At 41.5% G+C, this 17,855-nt stretch overlaps 1 protein-coding gene across 1 annotated transcript in view; it reads right to left on the reverse strand.

The window, feature by feature from the left end:
• LOC126471165 (CLIP-associating protein 1-A-like) overlaps positions 1–17,855 on the reverse strand; it is a 247,583-nt gene that overhangs the window by 39,720 nt on the left and 190,008 nt on the right. The window contains 4 exon segments of the mRNA XM_050099268.1: positions 8,371–8,528; positions 10,633–10,945; positions 11,458–11,621; positions 14,904–15,071. Coding sequence (XP_049955225.1) covers positions 8,371–8,528; positions 10,633–10,945; positions 11,458–11,621; positions 14,904–15,071 — 803 coding nt within the window.

Below are 17,855 nucleotides of genomic sequence, written 5' to 3' on the forward strand. Positions count from 1 at the left end.
GTTCTTCTAATTTCTCCATACCGCACGACATCTGACTGATGCCAGAATCATGTGATGTAGTTTCTCGTTCTTTATCCAGCATTTTCACAGAACTGAGGCCATCAACAAAACTATAATTCTGTATTTCTGTGGTTGTTCTGTGGAGTCACATTTGTGTCCTATATGTGGTCTGTTTTACAGGTGAACCACACTTTCCTAAAATTCTCCCAATAAATTCAAGTCACTCACTCGCCTTTCCTACTACTGCCCTTATGCGCTCGTTACATTTTACATCACTTTGCACCGTTGCGCCTAGACATTTAATCAATGTGACTTGTGTCAAGTAGCACACTACTTATGCTATATTAGAACATTAAGGGTTTGTTTCTCCTACTCATCTGCATTAACTTAAATTTTTCTACATTTAGAGCAAGCTGCTATTATCACACCAACTAGAAATTTTGTCTAAGCCAACTTGTATCCTTCCCATACATCACAGTGTCATTAGCAAACAGTCCTAAATTTCCACTCACCATGTCCACAGATCATGTCCACAGATCATTTGTCTATATAGAAAATAAAAGCGGTCCAGCACAATTCCCTGGGGCACTCCTGGCAATAACCTTTCCTCTGATGAATACTCGCCATCGAGGACAACACACTGGCTTCTGTTATTTAAGAAGTGTTCATGCCACCCACATATTTGGAAACCTATTCAGTATGCTCATACCTTCGTTAATAGTCTGTAGTGGTGCACTGCGTCAAATGCTTTTCAGAAATCTGGGACTATGGAATCTGCTTGTTGCCCTTCATCCATAGTTTGCAGGATATCACATGAGAAAAGGGCAAGCTGAGCTCTCATGAGGGATGCTTCCTAAAACCATGCTGATTTGTGGACAAAATCTCTTCAGTCTGGAGGAAATTTATTATATTTGAAATAAGAATATGTTCAAGAATTCTGCAGCACACTGATGTTAAGGATATTGGTCTGTAAGTTTTTCAGTATGTTTTTTTACCCTTCTCATATACAGGAGTCACTTGCACAAATTCCAGCCACTTGGGACTTCGTGCGAACAAGAGATTCACTATAAATACACCAGACTTATGATGAGTGCCTAGATAGAAGCCTTAGATCTGCTACATGATTGTATGCAGGACCAGAATTTTTGGCGTTCTCGTCAAGATCTTTTGCTAAGGTATGGAGGTGGTAGACTTCGTATGGCACGCACATCAATCCTTTTATAGCTGCACAAATTTCTACTAACTTTTGCCTGTCATCATTTGCACGGCCTCTTTTGAATCAAGAGTGCAATAGCCTTTGCTTCCTCAGACTTTTCTGAATTTCGTTGCTAAATGAAGGTGGGTCTTTTGCTTGCTTAATCCATTTACTCGGCACACATTTCTCCACAGTGTAATTTACAATCCGTTTAAACTTTGCCCATAAATCTTCTATGTTCATCATACTGGAACTAAATGATGTCACCTCACTGTCTAAAAAGCATGATATTGACTGCTTATCTGTTCTTCCTGGTTCTAGTAACTGCCAGTATTAGTGTCCACCCCATATCCATGATGATGTTAGGTTTGTGGGGCGCTCAACTGCGTGGTTATCAGCGCCCGGCCCCCTTATCCATGAAAACTGCTTTCAGTCATGGTAGGAACACAACACATAGTACTTTCAAACCATTGCATCCCCAGTGTGTGCCGTTTCCAACTGATGCAAATGTGTGGAAACTAACCTACAGGGTCAATTAGGTGATACTATTGCCATCACCCACATCAGTGGTTTGAGTCAATGAAGAACACACAAATTTCCACATGGACATGTACACTCCGGAGCAGTGACACCTGTGCCAAACTGGTTCTCTTTTTAGTTAATCTATACAAAATTGTCAACACTTGTGAAACACGGCTAGTTTTAGCTCTTATCTTCCTGCATGTATGTAAGTACTACCTTCCAATTTCTATGGAAAATGTTCTGTAGACATTGCATAACCATCTAGGGATTTCAAAAGCTACACTTAAAGATTCTCTGGAAGAGCGGAAAACCACCTCAATGCATGTCAGTAAATAACTGTAACAAACATCCCACACAGAAGGTAAAACACGTCTGCTTCGTAAGAAGACTGAAGACACAACAGAAGAAATAAATTTTAATATATGGTTGTCAATATTCATACTAATGATAACACACGGTAAAAAATTGGATCTTTTGAATAGTGACAAAAAGAGAGTAATAAACTTGTTTTCACTGATATGATCACAACAATCAGCTTGTGCAATGCACTTTAGTTAGTAAATATCACACATATAAATGTATCTGGGAAAAATACAGCTATTTCCAGCACTTTTTTGACAAGCTCACCCAGTTGAAAACTCTGGAACTTGATATTAAACTGAGGTGACAAAAGTAATGGGATACTTCCTAATATCGTATTGGGCCTTTTTTTTTTTTGCCTGGTGTAGTGCAGCAACTCGACCTGCAGGATGTTGGAAATCCCCTGCAGAAATACTGAGCCATGCTGCCTCTATAGCCATTTATAATTGTGAAAGTGTCGCCACTGCAGGATTCTGCGCATGAACTGATTTCCTGATTATGTTCCATAAATGTTCAATGGGATTCATGTCAGGCTATCTGGTTGGCCGAATCATTCGCTCAAATTTTCCAGACTGTTCTTCAAACCAAGCGCAAACAACTGTGGCCTGGTGTCATGGCGCATTGTCAACCATGACAATTTCATTGTTGTTTCGGAGCATCAAGCCCATGGGCGACTGCAAATAGTCTCCTAACACAACCATTTCCTGTCAATTATTGGTTCAGTTGGACTAGAGGACCCAGTCCATTCCATGTATGCATAGCCCACCTCATTACAAAGCAACCTTGTAGAGCCTTGTTGACAATCCAGGTCCATAGCTTTGCTGGGTCTCTGCCACACTCAAACCCTACAATCGGCTCTCATCAGCTGAAATTGAGACTCATCTAATCAGGCCACTGTTTTCCAATAATCTAGGGCCCAACTGAAATGGTCACGAGCCCAGGAGACACGATGATTGTGATGACGTGCTGCTAGCAAAGGCACTCTAATCAGTTGTCTGCCGCCCTAGCCCATTAACGCCAAATTTTGTTGTGTTGCCTTAATGGATATGTTCATCGTACGTCCCACATTGATTTCAGTGGTTATTTCTTGCAGTGTTGCTTGTCTGTCAGCACTGACAACTTTACGCAAACACTGCTGCTCAGCACCCTCTTGGCACTGTGGATCTTTGAATAGTGAATTTGCTAATGATTTCCAAAATGGAATGCCCCAGGCGTCTAACTCCAACTACCATTTGGCGTTCAAAGTCTGTCAATGCCCATCATGAGGCCACAGTCACATTCAGAAACATTTCCACATAAATCATACGGATGCAAAAGACACCTCTGTCAATACACAGCCCTTTTCTACCCTGTGGACCCAATACTACTGCCATACCTCCGTACCTTGTGGACCCGACACTACTGCCATGTATATATATGTGCATATCGCTATCCCATGACTTCTGTCACCTCAGAGTACACCATTATAGTTTGATTTTCACTTTGGGCTGAAACATAGCTGCTGAATGCTTCATTTTTAAAATAATGTTTTTCCTCTGCTCACAAAAATTTGCAAAATGTGCCTAATTCATCAACAGAACTGCTGAATGACAGTTCTGCTTTCCAATATCTTTTGGACGGATTGTATCAGTTCTATGATTCAGGGACATTCATGCAATGCAGAATTACAATTCTTCTTTGGGTTGTCACAAAATGTATTTAAAAGATACTGTAATACTTTAAACAGAACTTTCATAATGACTAACTATTATATTCACCAACATTGGGATGACTGTAAGGGGGGGGGTGTTTGAATAAAAATAAAATACTCGGAACACGTAGCCATTTCAAGCATCACATAATGCTCTGTTAAGCTCTGTTCTGAAAACAGACATGATCATCTGTAAGTTTGAATTTAGCTTCACAATAATTTCAAATTGTTAACACCAATTCATTCTGGTTACCTGTAAGAACCAATGTCAAAGTGAAAAGCTTGTAACACTGTTTATACTTGACCTCTGAACTCTAAAAATATTTGTTTGTAACTCCAATGACAAGTAACAGAGAAAGCCAAAAGGCAATAAATTTATTTTGAAATGTTCATAAACTGTGATCTTCAGCTCTGAAGACATTCAGATACAGATTCCTAGAAAAATAGGAAATGAAAAATTTGATTTTGTGAATCGTTTTGAATATGTAGTCTTAAATGTATTTTACACTGACATGTGATACTGCACTGCATTTTAAATAGGGTTACAAAATTTCAAACCCCTCCAGGTGTGGGTGGGAAAGAGCAGGACTAATTAGGTTAAAATCCTCTGCCGCAAGAGATTTATGAGAAATCCAAATCAGAATAACCAAAAATGAGTTTGAACTACATTCCACTCAAATGTTTTAAACACAACTGCACCACCTCACACAATATGTGACTTAGAGGAAAATCTAATGCAAGCTTCTCTAATCTAACTTGTGCTACATGTAACGGAAATTCCTTGGTGCACTATAAATAATTAAATGGGTAAAGGTAACATCTCACCGTATAGTTCTGGTGTCGAGTGATTGAAGGCACAAAAACAAGACTAACAATGTTGCTGAGCTTGGACGATGTCTGTCTACAGAGCTAACTAGTGCAGAATACACATATACATACACCTGCAGGTGTATATTGTACTGCCCAACTACATGTACCAGTACTGCAGCTAGACTTGGGCAAGGGTTGTATCAGGTCTAGTAAGGAAAGGGAAAAAGAAGGTGGAGAGGGGGAAGGGTTGGTGGGGAAGGGGAGGAAGTATTGGTGGTGAGGGTGGCTGACAGCTGGGAGGAAGGTGCAGCAACACGACAGGATAAGCCAAGAGGACTGAAGGATAGAAGGATGTATAAGGGCAATGTTCATCTATGCAGTACAGAGAAGCTGACATTGGGGGAGGAGGGACATGGGGACATGGATTGTTCAGCAGCCACTGACATCGAGTATGTTGTGCTCAGTAGTGTGTTCCACAACTGGGTGGTTAACTCTGCTCTTGGATACATTTTCACAGTGGCCATTCATTCGGGTAGATAACTGGTAGGTAATCATGTCCACATAAAAGTTACAATGGAGCAGTAAATAACATGACTGCTTTCACAGGTGATAGGTCTTGAATATGATGTGCTGCGGTGCACTGTGCATATTTAGAAATTTTGTTTTCCACAAGAGTATGACACATGCGGCCAGGGTTAAGAGTAGCTGTGTCATAAGAATGGGCCAGAGTATTTTGTACATTGGGTGGTGAGTGGTGAATTATCACTTTGGGAACTACGGGAAGTACATGTTTTGCCTGCAACAATCTTACTGTTGCATGTACTTCAACTTTGGAGGACGTCTCCAGTTACCGTGCTATTTCCCTCACACACTATGTTACATCTGTTATTCGTAATGTAGCACAACTGAGTCTGAAGGAAAACTGGGACCTGAATTCTGTTCTGACAATGTGCCACTCTTGTTTCACAATGGTCGTAGTGTGGGATGACATGTTTAACAAACTTTCCAAAGTTCTTACATATCAACGTGTAACAACAACAACGCTGTACTATTGTACATATAATAATTTTTTTCTGATTTTTCGATAAATTAGTGTAATCGATGTTCTGATTTCATTTCTTTTCTTTTTCATGCCATTATGATAAAGAAACTGTAAACAATTTTCGATGTGAATATTAATGTTTATGTCAAATTTCAAGCAATATTATAATAGAATTGAAGTGTAACAAATGTTGTAACTGTTGTAAGATGTTAAAGTTGTAATTGTGCGTCTGGTCCATACGTAGGCAATGTATTAGGATACGTAGAATGCAAAACCTCGGGTGAATACCCGGCTTGTAAGGGAGCGGTAAAAGGTGGATGGCAGGCGAGCGCGGGAAAATGCACACGGGCGCTGCACGGCATAACGGGCTCAGCAGTAGTAGTTGGAGTTTGGCATTGGTCTGAGCAACCCGGTCCGGATCGAGGAGGCTCTCCTGGAAGACATAGTTTCATTGAGCCTCGGATATGCCATTCCGACGCCTATACAGCATGGCAAAATTCCATAGGCACTAAATGGAAAAGCATTGCGACGCTATGAAGAAGTAAAGTGCCGATACATCACGAGCCATTGCTGTGGTTGTATGTGTGCTCTGTGCCTCGCCATCTCACTGCCCGCCAACCGCCGCATCGATACGAACAGGTTGAAACTTTTAGTACTGTATTCGTGTGGACCAGTGTTACTTTTGTTCCATACTGTTCAATAACAACTTAAATTTTACCAGAACTGTCCTATCATTTAATTATCCTCACAACTAACCTAGCCAGGGTCCTTTCCAAATGTTGTGCAATCCGAGCGTCCCGAAATGAAGAATTAAAGTTTATGTTAATAATAATTACCTGCAGACCTAGCTATGTTAGAGTGATGTTTAAGGAACTGTCTTGTTAATGAACCATTAGATAGATAACGAAGGTCTGACAAAGTTGGAAGATAATTTTGAAATTGGTTTAGTAATGAAGTTTAATTATGTCGAGACAGATATAATGGTATTTAAATGAGCAGGAAATAAGATAAAAAGAGTAGTAACTCATATAGTGGAAATTTTGAGCACGCAATGATTTCAGTAATTAAATTTTTTGTATACAGAGATCATAACAGTTTCAGGGTCCCCCCCTTTTTTATTCATTTGAGTTCTGAAGTGTTCTAAACTGATTTGATCAGTAAAGTTAAAGTCAATATCAAAAAACCAAAATTTATCAGTGTTTTACCTTTATCAAAATTGACATTGTGTTTGTGTTTCCAAAGTGCTATTTCTAGGGTAACCTATGCCCGATTTTAATCAGATCAATAGACAGTACGAAGTTTTGTAGTAAACATTATAGTGTAATGTTGTGTATTTATGGTTTATCCATATTAGTACAGAAAGTGAAATTATCAGTTCGGTAGATTTTCTGGTTCTAAAATTTACCATATTATGCAGTGTTATTATGTGTTGTTTTGTATGAACGTACATCAACTTGTACAGGGAAGAAACTCAGTTAATGCCTAATTAGGCTGGCGACCGTATTATTAGCAAATTGGTAGCATATTCTGTGTTGTTTCTTGTCCATCCTGACGTGTAGTTGCATTTCGGACTTGCATGACGTATCATTGTTATTACAGAGTGGGTGTAAGTCTGATTTGCCTCCATTCAGGTACACGCGGTCAATTTCTATACAAAAATCCTTTCTCATAAGGTGAAGCCCGTCAACTTACCATAGTACAGGCTTTAAGGAGTATTGTGTGCCCCACGCGCACGTTACAAACGCAACATCTTGTGTAGTAGTGCTGCATTATGTGAAATGTGGAAATTTATTTCTAGCCCAGAAAACAGTTTTAATTTACACAATGCTTCATCTCAATGGACACTCACCACAGAGACTTGTTATTACTAGTATCATAAAAATATATTCTGAAGACTACAGGTAAAATTGAAAAATTTGCTTATTTCTGTTAAGCACTATGAATATCACAGAAGAAACAAAACCAGTGGTTATTATTCACACATTAAAAATGAAATTCAATGAAGAGGAGTAAAGACGAAGAGGGAGTACTGAAATGAATGAGAAAATAAAGGAATAAATCAAAAGCAAGTATTGTTGAAAGTTCTTGCCAAAAGTTTGGTGGTTTTTCAGTCATTTACCACCATACTGGGTTGTGTACTTTTCTGTAGTTCTCTCATAGTACTTCTCAAAATCTTGTTCATTTCTAATGCAAAGCACACAAGCTGCTTTACATGGTACTGGTCAATCAATACACAATGTTTTCAATCAAATGGCTGTGAGCACTATGCAACTTAACTTCTGAGGTCATCAGTCGCCTAGAACTTCGAACTAATTAAACCTAACTAACCCAAGGACAGCACACACATCCATGCCCCGAGGCAGGATTCGAACCTGCGACCATAGCGGTTGCTCGGTTCCAGACTGTAGCGCCTAGAACTGCAAGGCCACTCCGGCCGGCAACGTTTTCAGTCCAAATTAGGCATTTATAGCTACGAATGGTGGGCTAGTCATGCACCATCTTTTTCCTTTACTACCTTTTGCAATTACCACAGAACTTGGAGCATCTACTGGATTACCTACTGTGGTCTGCACCTTGCATGGAAGAAGATCTATTTGTGAGTCTGAGTGAAATTAAAGAGCAGTTATTCTTTCATTTGTTTTTAATGGTAATAACCATGTATGGTTTTGTTTCTGATTTGAATAAATAAATAATAATTAAGGCTCCATAGACTAAGAACAAAGAAATATCAACAAAAGAGGTTCTAGTTACCTGTACACTTCTTCTGGATTGAGACTTCCCTCATCCATCTCCAGAGAAGGCCTAGACTGTGGAGTTGCTGGAGACTGAACATGTGGTGATGGTGATGGGGGCGAACTTCCTGTGCTACTGCGCCTTACATGGCTATTTACAAGGCTTGCTGCTGTTTCCTGTACAATTAAATGACTTCATATAAACCTGCATTTGATTTTGCTATTGTCGAAGTGTACTTACATTAACATTTCTCACATGATTCAAATTTCATCTCTCTAGTTCTACAACTCTATTTATCCTCCTCCAACTACAACCAGAACCACCACCACCACTACAACTAAAAGTTCTACTACTACTGATAACAACAGTGATGATACTGTTAGTGACTGAGTTTTACTCCTATTACACATTTCATGTGATGGACTTGAATGAACTGTCTACTAGTTCATAGCTCACTCGCATGACAATTGATACACTAGCAAACCATTTAATTGCACACTGTATTCTAATCCGAACAAAGTTCAAAGACCTCATTAAGGTGTGAGGCCAGAAACATGAGGATATAAAACTGACCAACTGTTGAAGCACATACTGGCCACTGTTTAATTTATATGTATTATATTTTCAGGCAGGAGTGTACAACATAGAATTCAACGGCAGTTAAGGACAGTTGATTACAAACTAGATTGAACATTTCAGCAATATTTCACTATTTAATGGGAAAAAATACAATTATTTGGCAGAGGGAGGGGGAAATGAAAAGAAACAAAAGAGTGAGAGACGAGCAAAAAATGTTAAAGTTTTGCATAAAACACAACACTGTTCTTCTCAGGTATAAATTGTGTACATGTGTGATATCATTACGAAATAGATGGCATAATTTTGGTTTAATTTCTTAGGACTGCGTTTGATCAAGAGTAATGAACTTAGAGATTACTGCCTTTAGTAAAGAACTTGTCTCCATAAAAGATATACAGATTTCATAGCTGCCATGCTACAATAAGACTGAGTGTGACAGCAACAAACTACAACCAACAGCTTACCCTACTGAATCACCCCAATCACAAAAAAAAAAAAATTTATCCTGTCCGTTACTTTCTTGTTCACCTCAGCAATTTATAAAAAACTTTTCTACATCTTTCTGAACCCCTTTAACTACAGAACAAAATAATTTTGTGTAATGTGTTTTTCTAGAAAATTCTCACAACATACTACTATAAACTGTGTTGATCATATTGCCCTGGTGTCTATCTCGATAGCTCTGGCTGCTATGTGGACAACTTGGGTTCAATTTCTGGTACTGCTGGGATTTTTCCTTAGTATGAGGACTGAAATGGGGAGCACTCAGCTTCATGATACCAACTGAGGAGCTACAGGAGTGAGAAGTAGTGGCTCCAAGGTCAGGAAAGCTGACAAAAAAGGCCGGGAGAGCAGAACACTGAGCTTTGACTTCAACATTGCCACTGGAGTCAGGAACAAACAATTACTGGAGGTAACAGACAAGTGGTGGGGGTCTCATTCTTCTCCCACATCATATTACACTTGATTGTGAACAAGGTGGGGCAGGCAGAAGTGATACTAGTGATAAGTAAAACCTGCCATGCATGATTTGTGGCTTGCCAAATATAAATGTAATGGTAAAAAAGATTTCTACATTGTTGCTTGAATCACTACAGGAATCAAGATGTTTAATACAACACAAAATTACAGAAAGTACAATAACTGGCAATGTCCGCGCCCGGTAGCTGAGCGGTCAGCGCGACAGAATGTCAATCCAAAGGGTCCGGGTTTGATTCCCGGCTGGGTCGGAGGTTTTCTCCGCTCAGGGACTGGGTGTTCTGTTGTCCTAATCATCATCATTATTTCATCTGCATCGACACGCAAGTCGCCGAAGTGGCGCCAACTTGAAAGACTTGCACCAGGCGAACAGTCTACCCGACGGGAGGCCCTCGTCACATGACATTATTATACTGGCAATGTGTTAATACAATGTTCACTGATGGTTTTCACAAAAATAGTCATCTCAGTGATAAAAAAAGTCAAACAAAGCTCACAGCATAGCAGAAATAGTGTGCATCAAGTATAAATGTTTGTCATAATGCTATACATACAGAGGCAGAATTTGAACAGAATTGCAGTAATAATCAGTTCCACATCGAGTGTCCTAAATCTTAACATTATCACTATTAATTACCACACAAGCTAATCTACATGAAGTTTCAAGCTACACATAATTAAACAATGTATAAGTGAAAGTGTTTCCTGATAATGTATGCTTACCTGGTAATCTGGAGACAGTGATGACAAAATCATTGTCACCTGAGGTGTATTCAGGTTGAATAATGCAATTAGAGCGTTCTGAGCGGCTTTTCTGATTTCAGCTGATTTCTGATCATTTGTCCAACTGATTACTTTGGCTAAAGCTGCAGCTGCTTCTCGGGCACCTGGGTTAAAGGATGAGGCATCCATATAGGATGCAAGCTGGGCCAAGTATTGAAGAACAGCTACTTTAACTTTAGAATTGGGTGTTTGAGTCTGATCAACCAGGAACCTTATAATTGCATTCATTTGGAGTTCCAGTGGAAATGATTCCCTGCAGGATAAAGCAAGAAAATATAAAAACAATATTATTAGAAATATTAAGCAAACTTAGAAAACAGCAGCACACACAGCCAAATGAGATTTAAAACTTTCACACCACTTTGGCAAGTTGCATGTGCATCTTAAAAATATTATAATGGAAAATTTTAAAACTAAATATAGTTGTAGAGGATTATGGAGGGAGGGAGGGAGAGAACGCATGACTAAAAACACAGATAAAACATTTAATAAAAATGTGTACTGCTACGGGTGGGGGGCGGGGGGACCATAAATATAAAGCTCCCTTTCATAATTCAAATGAATAGTTGCACCTCTTTCTTGTTTTCTGCTGCTAAGATTCCCCAGCTGGCTCTGAATATGAAAGCGCAAAATTATGAAAGCTACTATTGTCTTACATCAACAGAATTTGTTAATTTGTGTAGTAATGTAAAACTCAAATCCGAATACCTACTTCAACACAGAACAGATAACACATTTTGCAAATTAAAAATATATAACACTTACCTTACAATAGATAATGACTTGTGTATTTTATTTTGGATTGAACCCAGCAAATCTCCACCAAGTTTATTCATGAGACGTGTAAGCAGAATGTATATCCAATCATGTAAATCATCTTTATGTGCTAGAATTAGTTCATTTAGAGTATCCAGAAACATACTGAAGACCTGCAAAATTCAAAGCACAGTTTGAGAATATCAGTACAAAAGATTATACGCAGAACAGAAACAAATTTGAGGAAGGTGCTAGTCCTGCCTGTGGCAGCGTGTAGGGACAGGATAGTGGGCTACTAGGTGCCGCATCAGGAAATTTTGCTTGAGGAGGGAGAGGGGGGGAGGGGGGGGAGTGAAAAGCAGAGAAGGGGAAAGGTCTATACAGACGTTCTGCAAGGATGTAAGGTGTGTGCAGGGCTGGAGTGGGAGCTGGGAAGAGGATAGACAGGTGCAGGGAAAGGGATTAGTGAAGGTCAACGGCACGACGGAGGATATGTTGCACGGAGAGTTCTCACGTGTGCTATTCACAAAAGCTGGTGTTGGTGGGAAGAATCCACAAGTCAGAGACTGTAAAGCAGTTGCTGAGGTCAAGCACATAGTGTTGGACAGCATGCTCAGCAACTAGGTGGTCCAGCTGTCTCTAGACCACAGTTTCGCAGTGGCCATTCAATTAGACAGACAGCTAGTTGGTGATCATGCCCACATAGAATGTGACACAGTGGTTCCAGCTAAGTTCATAGATCATACAGCTGCTTCCAAAAGTGGCCCTGCTGCTGATGGGGTAGGAGATGCCTGTGACAGGACTGGAATAGGTGGTGGGAGGAGGATGTAAGGAATAGGTTTTGGATGCAAGTTTATTGAAAGGATATGAGCCTGATACAGAGGGATTGGGAACAAGATTGGAGTTGGGAAGAAAAGGATGTCGTGTCCATTGTGTGCATGTTGGAATATCAGACAGTGGTAGGGGTTATTACTTCAGAGTGTGACAAGAAGTATGCAAAATCTTGGTGGAGAACAGATTCATTAGCTCCAGTTCTGGGTGGAACCCAGTAGTAGGGAAGGGTGAGAGTGTTCATTTGTTTGTTTCTCTGTAATGATGAGCAGTCCCCCTCCATATACACCACTAATTCCTTCGTTCCCTGGACTCAGCCTTAATTATTCCTTGTTGTCCACCTGACTATCCCCTTCCTTATTCCCAAAGAAGCCTTCTATCCACCAGATCACCTACATAATCCTTTCTCCTTTTCTGACCCCCCTCCCTCCTTCCCCCAGCACAAACTTCTTTTCTTTTCTTCTCTCTCTCTCTCTCTCTCTCTCTCTCTCACACACACACACACACACACACACACACACACACACACACACAAACAAACACACACACACACACACACACACACACACCGCAAAATGACTGTGCCAGGAATGGCGGAGAAATGCAAACTCATACAGAGGCTTACCAATAATCATCCATTTGTGCATAATTTGCAAATGGAACATGAAAGTATGCAAATTATAGTGATACCAAAGTACTCTCCACCATAAATTGAGGTAAGACTGCTTGGGAACTGTAGAGGTATAACTGGGTCACTGAAAGAAAATCTGTGACAGCCAACGGAAATGTTGCGAATGCTATTATGCGGCTGTTTGTTGTTACACCATGTCAGTCGTCTGACTGAATATCACACCAGATAATTGTAGGTTTGTTACAATACGATACTAGTGAAGTGTGGGGAAAAAAAAAAAAAAAAAAAAAAAAAAAAAAAAAAAAATGCTAATAACCTCAGAGGATCAAAACATACTCTCTTTGTTGTTATAAAGAGAAAGTTTAGAAATATATGCTGTGGAAAAGTAAAGATTACAATGTTTCAGTATTTGAATGCATAGATTCATCTCTTACCCACAGCTATGTAAAAGGGCACTCTCCACAGTCTTCAAAGAGTGTCATCATTATCCACATCTCCTATGTCATTGTCCCCATCTTCACTGCTGCTGCTATCATCCCCTAATCTTATTATAACCTCTTCCACTCTTTGTTACAGAGCACCTTCTTGTTGTCATGCCTCTTCCCAGATGTACCACATATGTTAGACAGTATTGTTTCACTTTATGATCGTGATACTGCCCAATACTTCACACGCAGAAAATTCGACATCTTTTAATTTTGAGAGTTTTATTTTAGTCTGCAACATATGATTTCAACTGAGGTGACACAAGTTCTATTTGCATTGAAACGGCAGTACTAAGGTGGAAGTTGGAACATATGACCATTGTATTCAGTAATTTTGTCAATTTCATAAACGGTATTACGTGATTTATGCTCTTTCAAGAATGACAGCAGTTCTGACTTCTTCATTTCCCTATCAAGTGAATCTTTGCAGTTCTTCCTAGCCCATCCATAATGTCATTCTTCCTGATGCTGCAGCATGTAGGGGCTCTACTTAACTGCACTAAGTGGTATGGTGCATTATATTACAGGAAGTTCTTATTTTTGGAAGAACCACTCTTTAAATTTTTTTGCCGACATTTATATGCGCTAGTCCCCCCCGATTTCTTTGATGTAAAAAACTGTGGAGGATAATAAAAGCATTTGGAACAAACCCACCAATTGCTCCAGCATGTAAAAGATTGAGCTGACTGCCTTTTCCAACTGGAGCTTTCATCGTTCCTCATGTGATATCATAATTCCACAGAGTCAGTAGGGAACGACCAGCACTTACCAACATTTTGTCCAATCAAATGATTTTTTAATGTCTGCACTACTTTTTTAGTATCACTAAAAGGCTGAGTTTTTTCTCTGGAAAACAACTCAACTCGCTGCCTTGTAGTGAGAGAAGCAGCTTCTTCTGGGTAGGATATTCTTTCTGCATGTAATAGTCTCACAGGTCCCTGAAGTGCACCCTCCTTAACATTATCCAGTTCTACTGTTTTAGCAGCATGCACTACCATGGAGTCAAAATAGCAGCAGTTGGTTCCTCCAGATCTCCAGTACTCTCTCCCTCATTTTTATCCTTACAGAGGTCGCTTCAGTTTTCAGAGCAGCAGCTACTCATTCTATGACTTCTGAAGACAGTGTAAATGGTCCATCATTATCCCTTTCTTCCTCGAAATAGCATTGTACATTATATAAGAGTTAATGAGATTGGATCCTCATGGTAGATGAGATTGGATCTTTATGGTAGTGCCCTATGGCAATATTTACAAATTCCTAGGCTCCCCCCACACGATGCGCTCCAAGTGTGGGTAGTGTCAAGGGACATTATTCCTGTCTAACTCAGTTCATAAATACAACTTAAAAGAAAGCAGTTAGTATAAACAAAGTGTTTTGAATTGAACATGGATACAACAAAAATACAATTGTTCAAAACATCAATTCTAAGTCTAAATAAAATAAAATTTAAATCAACCTTTATTGTTGAAAAGAAAGACAAAGTTAAATATTAATATGTCTAAACTTACTTTTGTATGGGAGTCCATGAACATTTTGGTAAAAATTTCAGTTACTCATTGGAGTTTAACGCGTCTTAGTCTGTTTTCATTTTGGAAATATGCTTGCAATGAGACCAGCCCATCCTTACGCTCATTCCAGTGTGTGCTGGCACAGTTGTTTATGATGTCCGATATGTTCTACAGGGAAAAGAAACAAAAAAGTGTACCAACTGTAACATGTTAAAACACATTATAATATTTTGTCTCCATGTCCCAGTGAGAAACACATTTAAGTTCATGTTTATTTTGAGACAATTAATTACACAAGTATACTCAAATGGGTCTTTTTTATTATTTCTGTCAAATTTTAAAATTGTGACACTTAAAGTTGTGGCATCATCAATGGATTTAAAAAAACTGTGTGCCATGGAAGATGGTTCTACAGACATGTTCTCAGAATGTTACTTGTAAAACAATACATATGGTAATAATGTAAAAATATTAATGATGATGACAGTTAACGGAGACAAATCCCTGGACACTATTTATTGAGCTGCATGAAAATTGATCTGCAGGGTGAAATTCTCAATATGTGTATAAATACATGTAAAATACATTAAATATATGTTAAACATATTTAATATGTGCATATGTGGGCAATGCTACAGGTAAAAGGCTCATCCTAAACCCCTGGAACAATTTCAACCAAATTTGGTACACACATTAATTACGATCTAGAAAGAGATACTGCGGGAGTAAAATCCACCAGCCTCCTATTGAGAAGAGGGTGATACCATGGAGGGATATGAGGAGTGGAGGAGATGGACAGAGATAAGGGAACGTAAAAAATGGAAAGCGGAGGGGGGGGGGGGGGGGGGATGGACAGAGAAAGGAAAGATGAGGAGAGGGACAGAAACAGAGGGAGGAAGATATAGGTATAGAGAGAGGGAGGAGGAAATGAAGAGAGAGAGGGGGAGGAAGAAGAAATGAACAGAAAGAGGGCAGACGAGGAGATGAACAGGGAAAGGATAGCGGAGGTAGTGGACAGATATTGAGTAGGAGATACGGGGGAGGGAGGGGGGGGGGGGAACCAGACAGACAAACACAGGAAGAAGAGGAAATGGAATGAAATGGGAGAGAAGCAGACAGACGGGGGGAGGAGCAGACCGACAGTGGAGGGGGGGGGAGCAGACCGACAGTGGGGGGGAGGAGCAGACCGACAGAGGGGGGAGGGAGCAGACCGCCAGTGGGGGGGGGGAGGAGCAGACCGACAGTGGGGGGAGGGGAGGAGCAGACCGACAGACGGGGGAGGGGAGGGGCGCACAGTCAGAGGGGGGAGGGGAGGGGCGCACAGACAGAGGGGGGAGGGGAGGAGCGCACAGACAGAGGGGGGAGGGGAGGAGCGCACAGACAGAGGGGGGAGGGGAGGAGCGCACAGACAGAGGGGGGAGGGGAGGAGCGCACAGACAGAGGGGGGAGGGGAGGAGCGCACATACAGAGGGGAGAGGGGAGGAGCGCACAGACAGAGGGGGGAGGGGAGGAGCGCACAGACAGAGGGGGGAGGGGAGGAGCGCACAGACAGAGGGGGGAGGGGAGGAGCGCACAGACAGAGGGGGGAGGGGAGGAGCGCACAGACAGAGGGGGGAGGGGAGGAGCGCACAGACAGAGGGGGGAGGGGAGGAGCGCACAGACAGAGGGGGGAGGGGAGGAGCGCACAGACAGAGGGGGGAGGGGAGGAGCGCACAGACAGAGGGGGGAGGGGAGGAGCGCACAGACAGGGGGGGGAGGAGCGCACAGACAGAGGGGGGGTGCGCACAGACAGAGGGGGGGGAGCGCACAGACAGAGGGGGGAGGAGCGCACAGACAGGGGGAGAGGAGCACACAGACAGGGGGAGAGGAGCACACAGAAAGAGGGGTGGAGCACACAGACAGAGGGGTGGAGCACACAGACAGAGGGGTGGAGCACACAGCCAGAGGGGGGGGGGGGGAGGAGCACACAGACAGAGCGGGGGAGGAGCACACAGACAGAGGGGGGGAAGAGCACACAGACAGAGGTGGGAGGAGACGGACAGAAGAGGTGGGGAGGAGACGGACAGAAGAGGTGGGGAGGAGACGGACAGAAGAGGTGGGGAGGAGACGGACAGAAGAGGTGGGGAGGAGACGGACAGAAGAGGTGGGGAGGAGACGGACAGAAGAGGTGGGGAGGAGACGGACAGAAGAGGTGGGGAGGAGACGGACAGAAGAGGTGGGGAGGAGACGGACAGAAGAGGTGGGGAGGAGACGGACAGAAGAGGTGGGGAGGAGACGGACAGAAGAGGTGGGGAGGAGACGGACAGAAGAGGTGGGGAGGAGATGGACAGAACAGGTGGGGAGGAGACGGACAGAAGAGGTGGGGAGGAGACGGACAGAAGAGGTGGGGAGGAGACGGACAGAAGAGAGGGGTAGCAGATGGACAGAGATAGAAGGAAGGAGTAGATAGGCAGAGACGGGTGTAGGAGGAGATGGATAGAGAGATGGAGTATGCAGGCAATGCCAAGTATTCAGATAGTTGAATTACAAACACTGGTAAGGCAAGCTTAGAAACATTGAAGGCAGAGGTGGCTAAGACACGAATTACTGATGAAATATAGGCACTCATCAATGAAATAAGGAAATATATGGAATCAAAGGACATGATTGCTAAACAACAGTACTAGATGCTTAATACAAAATCAAAATGAGAAATAAACAAAATCAAGGTAAATGAGAAAGAACTTGTAGGGCAACAGGAAACACTTGTTCACAAGAAAAGAGTCACCACATATAAAAATTTCAAACATAATATTTGGGAAACCACTTATAAAGTACATTTGTGGGGACATGATTATGTGCAAAGAATGAGCAAATATATGGCAGGAGAATATAAAAAGTCTTTATTACGCAGAAGAGCAGTTACACAGTGAGAAGAAGAGACTGATGTGGGAGAAGAGAGATATTACAGGC

This window comes from Schistocerca serialis, chromosome 3 (genome assembly GCF_023864345.2).
Source record: "Schistocerca serialis cubense isolate TAMUIC-IGC-003099 chromosome 3, iqSchSeri2.2, whole genome shotgun sequence".
Taxonomy (NCBI): domain Eukaryota; kingdom Metazoa; phylum Arthropoda; class Insecta; order Orthoptera; family Acrididae; genus Schistocerca; species Schistocerca serialis.